The following is a 21,424-nucleotide window of genomic DNA, read 5'->3' as shown; positions in this document are numbered from 1 at the left end:
ACAGAAAAAAATCCATAAGACTTTTCTTTTGTACTGTCACAAGTGCATGACACAATATCTGACAGCAAGCCATTCAAGATGAAGTTTAAATAATACTGAATTAGCTACTTTAAATGCCTTTGCCTTCATATGATCACTGAAACCTGCCAACCTTTCTGCATTCACTAAGAACATTACTAATTTAGGTCAGGATATCTTGGATTCAATAGACCAGTACGTTATGTTACCTATTTTTGTATGAAGAAAAAGCACTATGATATGATCACTGAAAGTCTGTGTGTATAATGTCAATGTCAGAAGACATTTACCATGGTCTTTCACTGAAGGAATGACTCTCTGAGACAAAAGTATTCCTACATCAATTTTACTATGATTAAAGAAGTCTGTTCTTTCTAGCTAGAAAGCAAAAATTTTTGTGACAATAGGAAAATCTTACTCCTTCTAATGTTTATCCTTTCTTTCTTACCCTTTCTCATCTGTTCTTTTCTGAGAAAATATATGAGGGTGGCATGATAAGATTTGATTAAAATAAGATATTTCTTTGTAAGAAAACAAAATGTTTCCTTGACAACAGTTATAATCACATGGTAGTATTATCTCTCCCTTTGAAGTTGCTGTGCAAAAGAAGAAAGTCCTGGATCAAACTTCCTTTGTATTGTTAAGCAGTGAAAGCAAGTAACTATAATTGCTGACATTCTCAGGGTCGATGTGAATCCTTATTAATCTGTAACAGCATGCTCTAAGTCTTTTGTTCACCACAGAGAAGGCAAGTAAACGATAAACGGAAAGAGCTCCTCAGGGAAGCAAGCAAAAGAACAGGAAAAAGCTAGGCAAGGGTATGGGTTCTGCCAATGGGTCTGCTGGGTATGACAAACACATCCTACAATTTATATATGAAGCTACCATAACATTCATTCACCATATAGCAAAGAACACAATGAAAAAATTGCTCTCCCATTACTACGAAAGTAATGAGAGTGAGGACAGAAACCCACTTATGAGGCTTCACAGAATGTGTGAATTGAAAATTCTTGATTATTTTAAGTAGAAGCAATATTAAAAGATATCTTTAAAACCAAATATTTAGAGATAGCTCTAATACTTTTTACTTCAGAGGAAACAGAACTGTTAATTTACTTTGTGGATGACTGAATGATTATGTTTCTTAAATGCTCTAAGGGGACTGAACAAGAAAGGGCTGACAGTTTCAAATAGAAGTATATTGTCACAACTTACACTCCAAAATATTTCTCACATATAAATTAATGTATTTTCATTTGCTAGCAACAACCACAAGCCTCGCCTACACTCAAACTGAGAACTTGACTGTAGAAAAAAAAAGTTTTAAGCTGGTTCTATAGAGCTTCATAGAGGTTTCTCAGTTTTTGCTACCTGCCTGGACTCCATCTCTGCACCTTCTCTCTCAGGATAATTATTGTGTTCACAAGTTAGCATTCTTTAAGCTTTTGAAATCAGTTTACAGTTTTTAACTATTAAGACTCCATGAGATATTACCAAAAACTAAGGATGTCATTGTAAATAATGCAAACCCTCTTAACTAATAAGGTTACCTTTACTACCCCTTAAGACATGAATATCAAAGTCTTTTCAAGAGGTAAGGAATAGTGCAAGGTATTCCTCCTCTTACTTCAGTTTCTTCAGAAACAGGTCTTATTTTAACTCCATTTCACAAGAAAGGCTGTACCTGTCCAAACCAGAACATGTAACAAAGTGGCTTTTCTGAGCTGATTTTTCCTGCTTTGTCCTCTCCTTATTATCAGTCCAATATCTTTAGTCAAACTAAACCTGTAGGAACCTCTTAAAGTAAACCCACTATTCTGTAAATTTATCCCATGTATCTAGTCTGAAAACTGCAAAACAGAAAATACTCCCCTCATTGTATTTTTGTTTTAGTTTTAGCCTCTAACAGCTGAAACTGCAGAAAAGGCTAAATATATGACTGGGAAGATCCCATCATCCCTAGCCAAAGAACAAAATATGTCTCATGAAATACTATACACAGTTGGATTCTGGAAGACATTGCAACAGCCAGGAATCAGAACAGATATTAATTCTGTGATAATATCAAAAGAATCCCTGGATGGTGAATTTGATTGAACTATTTTCAGTATTTCCAGTAGATCACAATATACAAGAAACTCGGAATAAACACTAGTTGAAATGTATCCTATTTGTTAAGTGAGGCAAAGTGGAAAATTTCTATGTAAAGATTTTCAGTGAAATTTTACTGTCTTTAAAAGTCATTATATTTGCATGATAAGCTAGTTTTATTCTATTGTCTAGTGTGCTTCAATTTAACTTGCCGTAGCAAGTCTCTTTTTCTTTTGTTTACTTAATGGCATTTTCACTGAATAATGAAATCCATTTTGAAATAGAAAAGTTGAAATGCTGCTAGTAAAGTCACTCTAGCATTTATCAGAAACATCAGTATATTTTTATCGGTAGTACCAAAATACTCTGAAGATTATTATTTCTTTATAGTTCAGACTGTAGTGCATTACATTTCTCAGTGTTTATTACACAGGATTACAATATATTTCCTCCTTATCAAATAAAAATTTTGCATACAATCAGAGGAGTCTGAAAGATGCAGTAATTCCATACAACTGTAGATTTGCTCTGTATCTGATGAATTCTCTCCTTATAATTAAGTTGTCATAGCAATGCATTTTTAATAGTACTGATTTATATGCCAGTAATCTTCTGGAGACTGAGCTCTTGATAGTGTTTTAATACTCAGTTATGCTAAACAAGTACTGGCCTACTTGTACTAGCAGAAGAACATGTCATCAGACTTAAAATAGACCAAAGCATAATCTAACATACACAACTAACAGAAAGCTACATAAAACTTTGGGTGGCTCAGCTCAAGAAAGTAAAGGCAAATCTTATATCTTTTAAATCCTATACCTGTTTTAAATCCTATACCTGTTTTAAATGTAAATATTTAATGGTTAAAAATCCCTAAATGGTTATACCTTATTATGGCAGATATTAAAGGTTTGGGTTTTTTTACCAAAGGTATTGTTTTTGTATATTGGTACTTATATGGTACACCATGCAGCTGTGGAGAATTTGCATTGATAGTGCAAAATCACAGTACTTTATTGATGATGTTTTAGCATGTCTTCCTCCTTGTATTTTTAACAGATCAATTAAATTACACATATTTATAAGGTTTCAAAATAACAGGAAAACATCCTTCAAGGACTAGGACTATACGTCTTGGCTGTTTCCAAGGCACTGATAGCCAGTGTCATCATGCACAAGTCTGTGAGAGCAAGACATGATCATAAGCAAAGAAAATTACCTGATATTTAATTCATTTTTAAATTCAGAATATAAAGAATAATGTACATTATTTTTTAGTATCAGGCAAAATGTAAGTGAATCAAAGAGAAATTAAGAAAAAAAATGGTGTTATTTTCTGTGGCTGAGAAAGAGGAGGAAAGTAGAAGAAAGAAAGATTCTTTTCGTCATGTCTCTCTAGAAAGGATTTTGAAGTATTGGTTGAGACAAGCATTATGTAGCACATACCCTCTAAACACTCCTTCAAAGGGCTGATGAAGGGGAAAGCATATTGTGAATGCAATAACTGACCTAACTAATACGTCTTAATGAAGATGTGTATTGATTTGGTTATGAGGAATGCTTAGCCTCTAAATATATAAATGTAAAATGGTAATTGCTCATTCTGAAGTTTCTGACCTTCTCTTAATGATGTGAGAAACACACCCGCTTAAGTCAGACTCTAGAAGCTTGCAAGAAATGGAAAGGTGTGCAAGTACTATAGATTCAACATAAACTACATTTACCTGTTTCATATATATAGCCTAAGAGTCAAAAATTAAACCAGAAAAAGGTTTTTTTGGACTGAAGCACAGTGAAAATCTAATAATGGCAAAGATAAAGTTACTAAGGAAAGTAAAAGAATAGATAGAGGCAACAAAGGACCAAATGGCTAGGAGAACTTTTCCTTCCCTCTCACCTCCTGGTATATGCATTTTTCCTTAGACTCAAAGCTAATCCTACACATTGAGTGTCTAGGAAAAAAAGTAGAACATGCAAGCTGAAGCAGACATACAAAGACTTCCCCAAAAATATAGTAAGAAATATGAGAATATATGCATCTTTACCTTTTATCTAGAATAGATTTTACTTTAGTTAATAAATAAATAACATTTTCCTTAACAGCTGTAAGCTTTTCCTTCTATAAATTTCTGTCTGTTTCTGTTTTGTTCTTCAAAAAGTGCATCTTTAAAATTAATAGACATTACATGTTTAATGAAGGGATCAGCAGTCTATAATGTAGTCTCAGACTAGTTTCACAATGGAGTCCTTCTAATAAGGGCCCATCACCAGAGCAGTGGAGACGATGCTGAACATGGCTGGAGTTACTAATTTCACACTATCACACTATCTTCTGCTAAGTCTCAGGTCTAGTGGGAGATAGAGCTGGTCAGCATTTGGCCTGTACGTACAGGCATAATCTGCAGGTGGTATGTTCTTACACAATTCCAAAGTAGCTGTAGTCAACCTAGTTAACTATCTGGTGAACAGAGGTTAAGAACAACACAAGTCTTTTCTGGTCTAAAAGATCATTTACAGTACACAGAAAGAGACAACTCTCCCTTAATGACATTTTTTTCAAGAATTTCCTCATTTTTCTTAGATAAGGAATAACACTTTGTCCTGGGTTTGAGTGAGTGGTGGGTTTATTTGGTAGTAGGGGAGGGGGCTATAGAGGTGGCCCCCTGTAAGAAGCTTCTTGAAGCTCCCCCAGCTCCAAGTCAGCTCCACCTCTGCACCAAAACTGAGCCAATAGGCTGCGCCTCTGCAATAATGTATTTAAGAAGGGACTTGGTGAGGAGGAGTCGGAATTGTGAGGAGGAGTTGCAGCAGCTGCGTGAACACCAAGGTCAGTGGGGGAATGGAGGAAGAAAGGAGGAGAGAGTGGTTGCATGGTGTTTGGCTGCCGACCAGGCTCAAACCATGACACACCTCTTCAAGACTTCCCTTAAGAATATTAAGTGTCTGCTTCTGGAAGTCATCTATGAATTAAGTGCTATTCGCCTGACTACAGTCATTGGTAAGGTGCAACTAAAAGATGAGAGATCCTAGTCATTTCTGGATACTGGAAAATGTATGTGTTTATGGAGGAACGTGGTACTTAGGCCCTGAAGTGTGTTAGGCGTGGCATGCATATATAGTTAGGAATGGTGATCAGTCTATATCCAAACCCTGAAGACCTACAGCCCTGTAACTGATAGAACTGGCATGCTGAGGTTAAAGGAAAGTTGCAAAATTTTCCAGATTTCTAGTCTGTCTTTAATGAACATGGCATCATTCACTTTCTGGGACATATTCCTAAGTATAGGGAATGAACTGTTGCTATAGGCTACTTTTAATTTAGTTCTCTGTTACTACAGAAGAGCTCTGTATCATTTTTAAATAAATGTTTGAAATAAATGTTTCTCCAGAAAAAAAAAAAAAAAAAAAAGAAAAAAACAAACAAAACATTGCATTGTATTTCTGCTTTATTTGTGTTCATTTTCACATACTAAAATGTCACTTAATAGAAGCAGGTGATGGACTCTCAGATTAGCTGTAAAGAATGAGCTCTGGCGGGTGGTGGGAGGCTAGAAGACAATAATACTCTAACTAGTAATATAATGCACTTTGAACTTATCGCTTGCTTCATATAGAACTGCTGAGATATCAGAAGAAAAACCAACCATACCCATTTTTCCACAAGTACCCACAGCAATTCAGATAGCATCAGGTGCGTACAGCTGTAATGCAAGTATATTTATCTCTATACAACAATAACACATGGGAGAGAGATAAATAGGAGCAAACATTTCACTGACTGCAACAATATCTTTGAAAACATGATTGCATTGTTTACATGGAAAAGGCATTTTTGAAGATTTGAGATTGGACAAGTGAAAAAGGAGGTGTTGAGCACTCCCAGGGGACTGGTACAAACGAGAGTAGAGAGGAATATCTGGCTATTGCCTACTGTCACACTACAATGGAGGTTGACAGGTAGTATATCAAAACCCCTTTGTGTCGTTTTTCGCTGGGATAGAGTTAATTTTCTTCATAGCTAATATGGGGCTATGGTTTTGATTTGTGCTGAAAACAGTGTTGATGATACAGGGATGTTTCTGTTACTGCAGAGCAGCGCTTGCACAGAGCCAAGGCCTTTTCTGCTCCTCACCCCACCCCACCAGTGAGGAGTCTGGGGGTGCACAAGGATTTGGGAGGGGACACAGCCAGGACAGCTGACCCCAACTGACCCGAGGGACATCCCACACCATGTGGTGTCACGCTCGGCATATAAAGCTGGGGGAAGAAGAAGGAAGAGAGGGAACATTTGGATGCGATGATGTTTGTGTTCCCAAGTAACAGTTACGCATGATGGAGCCCAACTGTCCTGGAAATGGCTGTGCCCCTGCCTGCCCGTGGGGAGTTAATTCCTTGTTTTGCTTTGCTTGTGTGAGTCCCTTTTGCTTTACCTGTTAAACTGTCTTTATCTCAACCCACAAGTTTTCTCACTTTTACCCTTCCAATTCTCTCCCCCACCCCCTGGAGGGGAGTGAGTGACTGGGTGGGGCTTAGTTGCCAGATGGGGTTAAACCATGACAACCTTCCATACAAAAATCAGCCAAGTGTTATGAAAATGTTATTGCCAGGTTATGAGTGGGTTTTCTCTTCTGATTGCTTTGGAGAAAGGATAAAGGGAGAATCACAGTCCATATTTTTGCTCTTCAAATACATAGAATAGACTAGTCCCTCATCATTGCTTCCCTTCATTTCCCATTAAACTCCCCTTCAGTAAATAACAAAGACGACCCTTTCCTCACACATGGAGTGCTTCATCTTGCAATGGTGTATTCTTGAGAAAAACAGCTTCTCTGCCTGACTAGAGCTCTATCTACTTCTGTCCTCAACATGACACAGAATAATATCATCCAACCTTGGATATAAAATGGTACTAGATAACTACATCTTCTGATTGCTTGGTTCTTCCTTATGATTATTTATCAAATGCAAAATATATAGGCAAAGGAGTAATAAATAAATGTGATATGTAATATTTTCCCTTTTTCTAGTTTAAAGTTCAAGACAGGTAGAGAATCGGCCTACAGATGACCAGGAAGACAAAGATTCCAACCCATTTTAACTTTGCACATTGACTATTAAGCAAGTCCCTTCCCAAGGTAATTAAACCAAAAAATGCTACACCAAAGCTTGTCTTAGATTATCATTTTGAAGCTGTAACACAAGTCATCACTTTGAGTGTCAACTGAGATGAGAAAAATATGTATTTGACTTAATTCAGCACAGAGATTTTTATAGAAAGGGAAATATCCTTTGGTTAATGTGGAAGTTGCTACCAGAAACAGTGAGATGTTAGTTAAAATGGAGCAAATCAGTGGGAAATGCTTTTTTCCTTGGCCTACAAAGTGGAATTATGTCATTCATAAAAAGCATGAAAAGGGACCCTATAATACTGTATTCAATTATTGACCCTATAATACTGTGTTAATTTATTGGATAATTATGACTTTGACTCAGTCCTTCTCTTTACTTTGCTATCCCAATAATAAAATTAACCAAGTTGACATTATACTTGCACTGTTATTCAGAAAGCTATCCTACTACCTGTACATTTTTAGGAAGATGTAACAGTTAACCTTGGCTACTTCATTCTGTAACACAGACTTTCTCTCAGGCATATTTAAAAAAAAAAAACAAACCAGTTTCAGATACCATAGATCTCAGTTTTGTATTGATATGTAACATTCATGCATAGCAACAAACTGATGTCAAACATTAAAATGGTGAATAAGTGTGCTCTAGCAAAAAGAAAAGTGAAAAAGAAGGACAAAGGCTACATATTTTAAACAATTTATTTGTTACTATAGCCCAAGGCTTTTTCCTCACTTTTCAAGATGCAATAAAAATTATATGAAATATTTAAAATGCGTACAGGCAAGTTTACTTACTGTTTCCTGGATGCCAGCGCACTGCATTTAAATATGCATTACAGTAATGGAAGAGAAATTCATGCTTGGATCGGGTAACTTCTCCTTGAAGTAAGGGCATCAGATCATGTCCATCAATAATTCTAAGTAAGAAAACATTTCAAAATCAGAAGAATAACCCAAACCTCACTTTACTGAGAAGCTATTAAAACTTGGCATTTCCACCGCTCAAAAAAATAAATCTGACTGGCTAACTCAAGTTGGTCAATTCAGAGAAAAGCTTTCAGGTGCTCTTGCCCTCTCATTTTTACATTATTTAAAGAAATATTAATTTTACATTTTGCCATTAAGAATGGTTGTTTCCTCAACAGATTTTTATCTTTTTTTTTTTTTTTTTTTTTTTTTTTCCCTGAGAAAATGACCAGATATATGTGAATAAATTGCTACAACACTGTCCTCCAGGTTTACCTAAGCTGTTTGGGAGTAGTCTGGCCAAAATAACACTAAACCAGGAGAATTATATGCTGTGCTCTGTTAGCATCCTTGGAAGTAATCGTAAGAACTCTGTCCAGCAAAATATGTATGCCAGAATTTAAGACAGAAATAGTCATTTCGAAGTTGAAAATTAACTATGTTTAAATATGTGTTTATCAGCCACACACTCACACACAGATATATATATATATATGTGTATATATATATAAATTCTCTAAACGCCACTGGACTATTTTAATCATGCTTTGAAGGAGTCAGTCAATTTACATCAAAATGGAGTTATAAAATAAGCAAGGCATTTAAATGTTTCCATAAGCTAAGACTTTGAATTGATGGAATCAGATGGCAGGGAAGAAATCACAATTTGCACTTTTGACCTGGTGTGAATTACAAATTTTACGAGAAGTTTTACAGGTTATTACATTTTACTGATATACAGATCAGCAGGTAATTATTTTTTAAGCATTTTGAGCATATTTCATAACTTTTTTGAAACTTTTTAAGAGTTTAAAAATGTCTATTTTAATTTTCATTACCATTGTAATACCAGTGTAACTACTGCAAGACAGGTATTAACTTCACTTTTTTAAGGCATGTGCTGTGTATGACTATGAAATTCTTGGCAGCAATTGTATGCAACAGCACCATGCTTAGTAGGACTCTTCTCAAAGGATGGGCAGGAAAACATCCTGGAATTCCTAAAGCTGTGTTGTCCAATAACTGTGCTTTCTTGGTGCATCCCTGTCTGTAGGGATCTGTTGTATTAAAGACATTCCCACTTTCAATTTGTCATCTTTTCTCACCTGAGTAATGCACTCCTGTCTCGCCCCTGCAGGCTTGCTAAATACCAAGCTGAGATCAGAACAGACACACGTCTATTGTACACTTTCTGTTCTACAGCTTGCTGATGGGGAAAAGGGTATCTCCAGCAATATGTCTCCAGCACTCTTGCATTTGCACAGCTGCTGGTTTCAGGGGGATATATGAGACTTTTCTTCCTGATGACTTATTTTGCTTCTTTACGAGGAGTATCTCCTCTTTTCCTTTTCAACCTGTTTCATCCCAGTTACTGAATCCTAATCGTAGTCATTTCTCTTATTTCTCAGGAAGAATTCAGTAGAGTGATAGGAACTCAGCCGCTGGATTAAAAATGCTTCAAGTTAGTCCATGACCTACTATGAAGCAGTAATTATGGCATCTAGTCTACGCAGAAGAATCACTGGAGCAGCTTGCAAGTGGAAGTTACACAAATATATTGGGATTTCTATCAAAGAGATCAAAATAAAACATTGGTGCTTAGTATTCATGCAAGCAATATGAAAGTGCTTAAGATCTGCCCACATTAAGAACAATATGAACTGCTTAGGTTTGACAGAGTTACGGCTAGTAGGGGATCTCTCAGGACCAGTCTGACTAATTTTTCATTTCTTACACATGTCCTGCCCTGCCATTTCCTTCAAGCACTCACTGAATCATCATTAGCAGAGTGCCTCTGCTCACTACTGGTTTCCCCCCACGTGGATTCTGGATTCTTTGTGCTCAAAAACCGTTTGTGTATGGTAGATGTGTTTAAAGCATGTGCATATCATCATGTTTCTCCACTTACTGGATTTGGATGGCAATAGATTTTAGGTGGAGGCACCTTGCTGCTGAGACTATCTCCCAAACAAGAAAAATCACAGGGATATAGGAGTGCCAATAAAACATCTTATGAATTTTAGAAGCCCAGTGGGTCTTCTTATCAGGCTGCAAAACTCTGTAAGAGATTATTTTCACTAACATGGTAAAGGACAAAAAAATCTGTGAGAAAAGCCTAGCTGGCATTTTGATGTGTTTTGCTATACTAAACATACCAAGGTTGAGCTTGTGAAGTTTAAAATAATTTACCCCTGCAGTTCCTGTTTCTACTACATTCGCTCATGAAGAACAAAGCATTTTTTGATACATTCATTTTTGGTTTTAGTAAGTAATTCTGATTTGACAGTATGTTGCTCTTAGTGCTATTCTCTTATCTTATTGCTTGGTGCTTGTTGTGCAAGGTAAGCTGTATTTACATACAACATTTCTGTGAAATATATCAGTATGTCCGTATGAAAAGAAACAACATATTACTGTAAGTAATGACAAAAAAGTGCTTTTAAAATTTAATTTTTTCTTTTAATTTTCACCTCTATCTTAATAAACATCACTAGAACATATAAAACACTCATGAGAGTTTCTCTAAAATATAGAACTACAGAGCATACCTGTCAGAGGGTAACTGTGCCTCGGCAAGTTTGACTATGGTAGGAAATATATCCATGTTACTTGTTGGTTCATCAATATAGGCACCAGCCTGTATCACTCCAGGCCAACGGAGAATCCCTGGCACACGAATACCTCCTTCCCAGTTCATTGATTTTCCACCTGAAAAATTGAAGTTTTGTTTGTTATGAAATCAATTTGTTCTTAGAAAAATACCTCCCCAAAATTCAATTTCCAAACATTAAACATTCTGTCTGGACAGAATCTTTTCATTAAATATATTTATCTTATTTTTAATTTGCTAGGTTTATTTTTTCCACCTACAGTCGGTACTTTTCTTACAGAAATCTACTAATATGTATTAGACAGAGCCTATAAAATGTATTTAGTTTACAAACTAAAACAGGTAAATAACAGTTGTAGGAGATAAAAAGCCACATTGCAGGAATCTTCATATAGAATTTGATCTAGATAGTATGCCACATAGTTATGTGAAGATATAACCAAAAAACAGGAATCAAAAATCAATTAAGATAGGCCTAGATGTCTGAGGTATGAACCCAGAGAAGATATATGATAATTTATTAAAAATGGTGCTTAATGACTTTAGATAGAAGAAAATACTAATTTAAGTATGTTACTCAATTCTCCAATTCAAAACATTAGGAAGAAATTCACTACAGTGATAGTAGATCTCAGGATGTGAAGACCTTTTCGACTTCCAAACCAACACAGTTGCATCAAATACACTATCAACTGATTGCATTCAATACTACACTGCAGTCATTTCCTTTGTTTCTCCAATAACCATCACTGTCCAGTCCTCCTGACATCTTTACAGAAGGGCAATGTGTTTATTCTATGGTAACATTTCTATCATTACTTAATATATGATACAACTCTGTATGAAGGGCTACCACAAGTACTATTATTACTGCCTTACACAGTCATGTGACTGTGTACAGCACTTCAGGTTGATCTTTGAAATTAATATATCACTTGGAAAAAAATATTTCTGATAAACAGATGGGGTTTGGATGTGGTTAAGCGTGGTCTGGGCCAGGCATTTACAATTAAATTGAGAAATTTTTTATGTATAATAGAAGTGTCTGAAAGAAAAAGAACATATGTGTTGAACTCCTGCTGTTAATTGAATCACACAGCAATTCATAGTTCAAATAAAAATACTATAAGCCTATTTTTCCTGTATCTCCCATTTTCAAGTAAAAAAACCCACAGATGCACAAAATATTACAACAAAGTACTTCAATAGTTCTGTCTCCTCAGCCTCTTAGACCTTCAAAAGACCACAGAGATGTTAATATCTTCAGTGTCAAGCCGAGACCTTGCCATACATGCTGTCTATCTTACCAACTCCTCAGTGATCTTTTCTATTTCAGCACTGGGTCATTCATAATCCATCTGTTTTTCCACAGGTTTTCCACTGTCTAGTAAGATTTTGTACAGGTTTTTCACTGTTTGTAAATGTGTGAACTTCAAGAGAGAAAACTCTTTTTTTTTTTGCATAGATCTTTACCCATTTTATATATGTATACAGATCTTGTGGCTGAAAAACCTTCAGCTCATGGTTCTTTTTTATATCAGATTTTTGCTTACTTTTTTCATGGGCTTTATCAGAACTAATAATATTGAATAGTTAGGGACACATAATTATCTAATCTGACATCAGAAAACGTAGGGTTTCTAATATTCAGCACTGCATAAGAAACAATCTTTGCTAAAGTTGGTTTTGTAAAGCAGTGTAGAGTTCAGGTGTTAACAAGACTATCTGTCTTTTAGAGCAGTCTTAAAAATTTACTCTTGTCACAGTGTCAAATGTAATTTCATTCTCACAAATAAAGCATGTGGCTACCTATTCTAAAACTCAGGAATGAGATGAATTCTTAAAGAGAATATTTTTGGTTACATTATTGTAAAAAAAATATGATTTTCAAACCAAAAAATCTAACAAAAATGTAGATTTAGTTTTATAAAATTGTTATTTAGTGAGGTTTAAAACACCTGTCACCTAGCAGACGGAAGTGTTCACCCAACAGTATGCTGATCTGTTGTTAATGCGGTTGGGTCGAGACTGGTGTAGATGTCAATAGATTGTGTGCATCTTCTGTAGAAAAGATGACTCTGTCATGTATAACAGTCACAAGGATTTTAGAAGTTTGGTGGAGATTATGTGTTACCTAGCAGGAAAGTGTCAAGATTAATACACTGACTGAGCTATGGTTCACAGAGAATTCTCTTGAGTGGGAATAGTGATATCTGAATAAAAATATAAGAAAAGTATGAGGACATGAAATTACAGATATATTCAAATCAAGATATTTTCAGTGAACACCTAGGCTGGGGAGATGATTTAGTACATGAGACAGATCCTAGTTCCGTGTAGACATCACAGCAGCTTGTTAGCTAGACAGTATGGATAGACAGAAAAGTCTATGAACAGATCTGTACAATATGTAGCTTTAAGTGTGAGGTTCCTTTTATTTATATATACCTCTCTGAATCTAGTAACACGGTGTTAGCTAGATTGGATTGTTTAAAGAAATTCTTGTTTTACTGTTGCCTCCTGTGTAATCTGAAGACAGAGTAAGTGGTGAATTCCATTCCCACAAGTTGCAATTCTTAAAACCTAGACATTGGATCACTTTCACAGTTCCTGGGTTCACAATACAATTTTCTTGAATCACTACAGAACAGAAAAGAAAACTTGAACATTACTCAAGCACAAAGGGAGCACTCAGCAAACTCTGCCTCCCTGCTGTGAGGTACAAAAAGCAACATGGACTCCACAGCAGAGCTATCTCCTTGCTTATGTCAATAAGGAAGTGACTGCTGTTTTCCTTTCAAAAGACTAATTGGAGCATATTTTTTTTTTATGTCTCTGAAGATTAGGAATAGCAGGAAACCAGGGCAGGAAATAGAGGTCATTGTGGAAGGTTTTCTTTTATTATCTGTGTCTATGTGATGTTCATCTTTATTAGAACTTTGTAAATTTAGTGATATCACTAGAGTTGTTTAATACCATTATAAGATTACAAATCCCTTTATATACATTGTCTTTAAAAGTCTAGCTGTTAAACATTGTTCAAGCTATCTGCAATCTTTTTTCTTTAAAAAAAAAAAAAATCAAGGTTTCACTACTAATGCCTGAAACATGAAGCAAACATTCAAATGGCTAGAATATTAGAAGGGGAAAAAAAAAAATCCACAAAAGGTCATTATTTAAAAAGAAAATCTCTCAATATTTCAGGATCTGACTCACTAGTTCTGTATTTTGCTTGGACTTCACAACACTGAAACAGAGAAAGGCAACAACCTAGTAGTCTGTATGACTGGCAAACTCTAGGCAGCCTACCTATATATTATTTTTGTTCTCTTAAATTCTTCTAAAAATGTTTTGAAAACAGCATTAAACACTCCGGGCTGTACTTTCATGCTTAGCTATCTATGCTTTTTGAGTAGTTGTACCCTTCAGTGTTATACTGAACAATAGCCTACATTCACCTTTCCTGAAAAATCTGCAGGAGCAGGTAAAGTACAGACATAACTCTCTGCAATCATCCACAACATGATATCAAATTTCCATTTTAACCTCATTTAAAAACTTAGCAAAAAGAATATCTCCTTTTTTTTTCCCTCTGAATTAAATTGACTGCTATTACCTAACTCTGGGAACAGATATTTTACAAAGGATGATATATAAAGGGGAACTCTGTGGTATATCACTATTAATATTTTGAATGATGAATAATGAAAACTATTTAAAATAACTTTCTTAGATCATGTGGATTATAAGCATAATATCCTTTCCTTCTTTCTTATGTTATTCTAAAAACAAAGCTTCCAAACCCAATTTATCTTGAAAGATACAAAAAAACAAGGAAATTAATTAATGTATCTATCTGTAGCAAAGTTTATGCTACAAATGTTGACAATCAAAACCAGTTACTATCGCTTACCTTAAAAATAATCAAACAACAATTTATTTTTGATAGCAAGCTCACTCTTTATTTGACTGATTTTTAATCTGTTTCATATACTGCTTTTGTTAATTTTCAACCTGAGCTGTTCTTGTACAGGTGAATGTAGTAGACATAGCTCATTTGGACATCTTCTCATCTGACCTTTCTTTCAATCAAATGAAATTGTCTCTCAGAATATTTTCTGTTTCAGTCAAAATGACAAGATGGGTTGATTATTAAAAAATCTGAATCACTTCAGAGAGAATATAAAAATACTGTACATTTGAGAAAAAGGTCAATTCCTGCTCTCATTAAAGTCAAAAGTGTAACTCCAACTAATATCACTAAATACGCAACAGAATAGTACTGAAGCCAAAGTTACGGTCAGTTTGATTTCTCTGTGGCTTACAGATAGGAAAAGGTTTGCTAATAGCGTCATGAAACACTGCTGAATGAACTTATCACTGCAGTATATAAAACTGTATAAAAATAATACATTTCAATAAAATATTGGGCAACTGATTCCTCCAGTCCTTGTTTAGCTCTCACATATTTCTGGTAGTTTTAAAAAATCAGAGTCTAAGTCTTTAAGAAACATTGAATAATATTTTTCATGGATATTAACAAAGTAACTATGAATATACCTATTTCTAAGGCACAAAGCACTTAAAATTAATGTTGTTCAATTGGTTTGTCATTATTAGTGATTGACTTAGTTTCCATTAACATCAGAACTCATGATCTACTCTAGTAGCATGATAGTAGCCAAGTGCCTATATGTATTGTGCTAATTGCTTCATAAATACAAAGAAAGGCAATGTTTCTAATGGGTAGGTCCAAGGTACAGGCAAATTATATTTAGCTACATATCCAAAAGAAGATGACAGTAAGACTATTAAGAGATGCAAGGAGACTCCACAGAAAATCCCATATGCAACAGATTGGGGTAGATGTCAACAAGTGATAATGAGGGAGGACTTCTACTGTCTGCTTATGTATCAGTGGAATAGTATAATGAGAAAAAGTGTGGAGAAAAGCTTTTAAATGAAAAGTTTTTAATGCCTTCACTGTTTACTGCTATAAAGTACATAACAGGAGAGACATTTCATAACACACTGAAGCTAATTCAACAAATGAGTCACTAATCAACTAAAAAATTACCACAAAATAGATTCAATATCTGAGGGTAACAAAGAAAAACATAATGACATCCTTTAGACCAGTTGTCTTGTGCTGCTTGTTTATTCAATAGAGAGAATTTATTCTATTTATTCTACTAATCTTATTCTAAAGTAGAGATCTGAAGTATTTAAAAAAACTACCCTTATTTCTGTTCCTAATGGAAGGCTAAAGTGACTAGCTCAAATGGGCATGCTTAAATTGCAGATGTCATACTAATGAAAAAGATAGTGAAAAACACCCAAGAAGAAATCAGTGCAGGTATCCTGGATTTCACATACAAAAACAATACCTCAAAGCTCCATACCTTTCAGAGAAATGTCACAGAACTGAAAAAAAAAAAAAAAAAAAAAAAATTGCTGGAAAAATTACACAGAAAGTTTTAAGAGACTTTATTTAAACACAATAGTTTTCATATTTCAATTTGAAGATGTTAATATTAACAGGATAAAAGGACCATAATTTATAGTTATATCTCAAAATAACTTAAATTTTATAAATAACTTAAAGATTATAAATTGTACATCCGAAATTACTTATATGTCAATATATAAAAAATCATTCAGTGATCTGGTATGAATGAATAAGAGCTAAACAGGAAAATACAAACAAACAGAGATTTTTCAAAAAGAATGTATCACAAACTGGAAGTTTCCAAAGGAACTAGCAAACCCAAATGACTCAAAGGACATATTGGCCCAATAGGTCCACATGAACTACCAGGTTTCTGAGAGAAACTGATAATTTCTCTAATCAGTTCCTGATCAAAATCCTAAGTAGCAAGGAAAAATATATTATCATAAATGCACCTACAAGTCCTTCAGGCATCCAGGTAAGAAGGTGTTAAGATGTTGGGAAGAAATTCTTACTAAAATAACCACTACTTTTTGTTTTAGAAGCTGTATCTAGCTTTAAATCTTTGAAAGATCTTTGACAAGTATAGAGTTTCTCAAAGAAAAACAAAGTTTCTGGAACATTAATCATGGGTTAGGAGACAAAAGGTTGTCATGAATCAAAATCTGAATAGTAGTCAGGAAACAATGAGATAAAACAAACAGCCTGTGACACTTCACAAAAAAGTCAAAGTAATGTACCATGATGCTAGCCTCTATTAAGTCCGTTGCTATTTTAATATATTTACTTAAATTTTAGAAGGGAAGTGAGCTGTGGAATTGAAAACTCCACATATGACACAAAGTGTCAGAGGTTGATCAAATTCAGAAGAAAAGATAATGGACTTCACCCCAAGTTGGATGAACAGGAAGCACGATGCAAGTTCAAATCCTGTAAAAACATTTACAATACAATGAACATTAGAGAAAAAGTAACTGAACTAGGGCCTGTCGTCCTAGTTATTCATATCGTAATGTCCACTGTATACTTAAGAAAAAGAACATATGAAAAGACTAATGCTTAATGCACAGCTGTAATCAGTAAGATACAAAGACAACAGGTAGTATGTAGGATGAAATGTATAACATTAAAAAATAAGTATATAAACAAGTAGTGATACTTCATGGCAAAACCTGAATGGCAATAATTGTAAAGTCATTTTAAAATAATATATTGCACAATTAGAAATAGTTCACAGAAGAAAATAACAAGAAATTAGGGACAAGGAAAAACTCACCAGTTAAGACTGATGAAAGAGAATGATGAGACTATTCTTTTCTGAATGAGGTATTAAAGGGAAAGAGGCACAATAAAAGTATACAAAGCAAAGGTAAACTAAGGAAGGTATAATTAGTTTTCCCTCCTTTATCCTATATCAATGAGGAAACAGTATTAAACTTCAAGATGTTCCGTGGAATTTTCAACCGTCCCATTTAAAAGCAGTGAATGAAAGCACAGTATTCTCACTGGCAAATTATTTAATTTATGCCAAGAATTTAGAAAGACTCAAAGTGAAATTTCATCTTCATATGGTGAGAATTTATATAACTAGTAATAAAAGTCTTTGTAAAATCTAAATTGTCAGGATTCACATCTTAAACCAAGGTATTGCTATCTGGGATTAGGAGATTTTCTAAGGGATCTTCTTTATTTACTACACAGCTCCTCCATCTTCCTCCAAGGATTCTGATCCTGATAACTCTCAGAAAAAGTCCACTAGAAAGAGAGGCCATGACTTTGATCCATCACTTCCATATTATTGTATAATGTCTTCTAAAAAAAGTTACTGAAGAGAGAAACCAGACAGTGTATGACAGCAACTAGTTAAACACTGTATTAGCTCTGGTTTCTAATTTCAAGGGCTATCCAAATTTACAGTGTCTCTTCCACAGTCAGAATCCAGAGTAATAAAACCTTCAAATAGCAATTTCCCTTTTTTACATTCAATCTTTCAATGCTAGCCTAACTCTCCAAACCCCTCTTAAATTTTATTATTTGTGCTCATTTGGCTGGGTATCAAGACAAATTAGAGAATTCGAATTGTGGAGATCTGGAGAGCTTTTGATTTTAGGGCAGAAGCAATTATTACTGAGCATACTGCTCCAGCTCTGACAAGAGGGTTAAGTGGCTTGATTCATATTCACATTCATGCAGCAATCATATACAAAAAGATAAGTAGTGGAGATTGTCTAGCAGAGACAGGGAGAAAGGACATGCATGTCTCCCAGTTTTGTAAACTACTCACCAGACGAAACAAATTCCTAGTGCATGCACATGTGAGCACAAGCACCATAAAGAATGTTCTTCCGCTTTTTTTAGACATGTTGCTGTATCAGTGCCTGAGACTTAGGGCTTTACAGGTCTGTTTTTCATTAAATCTACCAGATCTGTACAGACCTCTAACATGTATCTTGTATATAACTGTTAATATGAATAATTTCTTCTGTATGAAAATTGTTAATTATGCAATTGATTGATCACTTCCACTTCAGCTCTTTTGAAAATGATTTATAATGTACCTGTTAAATTGAGGACTGATATGGAGATGGAAAGTAAAGAAGAATTCACTGTATTTTAAAATGGTGAAAGCATATTCAACTGATTGCATAGGTCTTTTAATTTTTTTTTTTATTTTACTAAGAATATCTCTCATATAACAAATATTTTGTTTCTTATATAGTAATTATTTTCTATCTCATAATATATTACATTTGCCAGCATAGTGTAGCTTGCTATGCTATGTAAACCACGCAATTAATTTCAAAGATAAGAAGCCCCATCATTCCCAAAGTAATCCTATCAATCAGATTTTTTATTCATTCAAGTAAGATCTATTTCAAATTTTTCTCCATTCTATAAGCCCAGATACAAAATTTTGCAATGCTTGATAGAAAAATCTCCATTCAATCAAAGTTCCTTAGGAAGGCATATTCTCCATGGCATTTGTCTTTTTTTTTTTTTTTTCCTCATTATCATTTATCCTGTATCTTATGTCTGGCATTCTAGAAGGCAAATATTTTTTAGAGCTTCTAAAACACCTCAGGCAGTGCCTACAGCTACAGATATGTAACCATATGGTTCCTTAATTACTTAAATCACTATATAAGGCCTATGTGCTAACATACAAGATACATTTCACTCTGGTGTTAGCCCAAGGGGACACGGTTTGTAACAGCATGACTTCGGCATTGCTTGTTTTGCTTGTGTAGCATTTCTTTCGCAGCTCTTTAAACATAAGGGTCATTTCTCAGACAGATATCTAATAATTAAAAACTGTGGAGTCTTCTTGCTTGAAAACCTCACTGTATTGTTATTGCTTACTGTATATGCCTATCTTTCTTCCTTTTTGCAGTTCTGCAGATGATACAAAACTAGGAGGAGTGGTTAATCCACTGATGGTTGTGCTACCATCCAGAGGGACCTCAGCAGGCTGGAGAAATGAGCCAAAAGGAACCTCATGAAGTTCAGCAAAGGGAAATATCAAGTTCTGTATCTTCAGAAGAATAACCTCTAGCACCAGCAAGGGCTGGGAGCTGACTGGCTGGAAAGTAGCTCTGCATGGAAGGACCTGGGAGTCCTGTTAAACAACTAGCTGAACATGAGCCAGCAATGTGCCCTTGTGGCAAAGAAGACCAACATCATCCTGGGCTGCATTAGGAAGAACATTTCCAGCAAGTTGAGGGAGGTGATCCTTATCCTCTACTCAGCACTGGTGATACAGACCTGGAGTGCTGCATCCAAGAACAGAGCTCCCCAGTACACGAGAGGCATGGACATACTGGAGCAAGTTTGAAGGAGGGCCATGAAAATGATTAAGCGGTTGGAGTATTCGACATATGAGGGGAGGCTGGGAGAGCTGGGAGTGTTCAGCCTGGAGAAGAGAAGACTCAGTGGAATTTTACCCATCTGTATGGATACATGGGTTTACCTGAGTAAAGAGGATAGAGCCCGGTGCCCACTGACAGGGCAAGAGGCAGCGGGCACAAACTGAAGCACAGAAAATTCCATTTAAACATAAGAAAAAACACTTTTTTTTTATAGTGAGTGTGATCAAACACTGGAGCGAGTTGCCCAGAGAGGCTGTGGAGTCTCCATCACTGGAGATTTTCATAACTTGACTGGACACAGCCCTAAACAACCTGCTCTAGCTGACCCAGTGTCCTCTGCAGGGCCTAGGACTACAGACCTTGGGAGGTGCCTTCCAGACTCAACTACTACATGATTTTCTAGTTCTGCAATGTTACTTTTTTTAAAAAATCACACCTATAGGCAATTTACTTCTTTCTCTCTACAATTTAAAAGTTTTATGTTTGGTAAAAGACTTACCAAAACCTGCTAGATTTCTTTGAAGTTGTCCCCTCAAATATGAGGAGAAAACAAATTACACAGCCACTTCCTAGTGAAAGAATGAAAAGAACTTTACCTCTGGTAAAAAGACAAGAATATTCACTGTATTTCATTAAAAATAATAAAACCAAGCATTCCTACCCTATTTCAATAAGACTGAAGATTATTAAAAACATTTTGACGCTCATTTTCCTGATGTTGTGTGTCCACAACTTGTACACTGGAAAACACTTATTTCTGTAGTTGGTCAGAGGCAATCCTTTATTTTATATTTGATAACGTTGTCTATGAGCAGTCTGTGACTGAATAGTAAAAGTCTTTAATTATGACAAACCTGTGACTGAATGTTATGGCCATGTTATCAAGCAGAATTATTCCTCCATTTCTACAGCCTTCTTTCTCTCATTGTAGTATCTCTTATTGTCTGATTTTCTCAAAAATATATTGGTGACAATAATTATGTTCATCCTATGTTGGAACTATACTCTCAAAGGTGTCCAATGGTGTATTACATTCCTGAAGACTTGTCCTGGGTTTGAGTGAGTGGTGGTGGGTTTTGGTAGCAGAGGAGGTGGACTACAGCCCTGGCCCCCTATAAGAAGCTTCTCGAAGCTCCCCCAGTTCCACATCAGACCTACCTCTGAACCAAGGATGAGCCAATCAGCTTTGCCTCTGAGATAACATATTTAAGAAGGGACTTGTGAGGAGGACTTGCAGCAGATGCGTGAACAAGGTCGGTGGAGGAACGGAGGAGGAAAGCACAGGGAGGTG

At 35.3% G+C, this 21,424-nt stretch overlaps 1 protein-coding gene across 14 annotated transcripts in view; it reads right to left on the bottom strand.

Annotated features, from left to right (window-relative positions):
- Positions 1-21,424, bottom strand: part of STS (steroid sulfatase) — a 122,901-nt gene that overhangs the window by 27,177 nt on the left and 74,300 nt on the right. For all 14 annotated transcript variants that reach the window (XM_042788249.1, XM_042788248.1, XM_042788247.1 and 11 more), the window contains 2 exons: positions 10,757-10,916; positions 8,037-8,158 (listed from right to left, as the gene is read on the bottom strand). In XM_042788249.1, coding sequence (XP_042644183.1) covers positions 8,037-8,158; positions 10,757-10,916 — 282 coding nt within the window. The remainder of the gene's footprint in view (positions 1-8,036; positions 8,159-10,756; positions 10,917-21,424) is intronic.

The sequence above is a fragment of the Tyto alba genome, unplaced genomic scaffold (genome assembly GCF_018691265.1).
Source record: "Tyto alba isolate M040663 unplaced genomic scaffold, T.alba_DEE_v4.0 Super-Scaffold_14, whole genome shotgun sequence".
Classification (NCBI taxonomy): Eukaryota; Metazoa; Chordata; class Aves; order Strigiformes; family Tytonidae; genus Tyto; species Tyto alba.
Note: the sequence above shows the minus strand (reverse complement) of the source record. Positions and strands in the feature narration are given on the sequence as shown.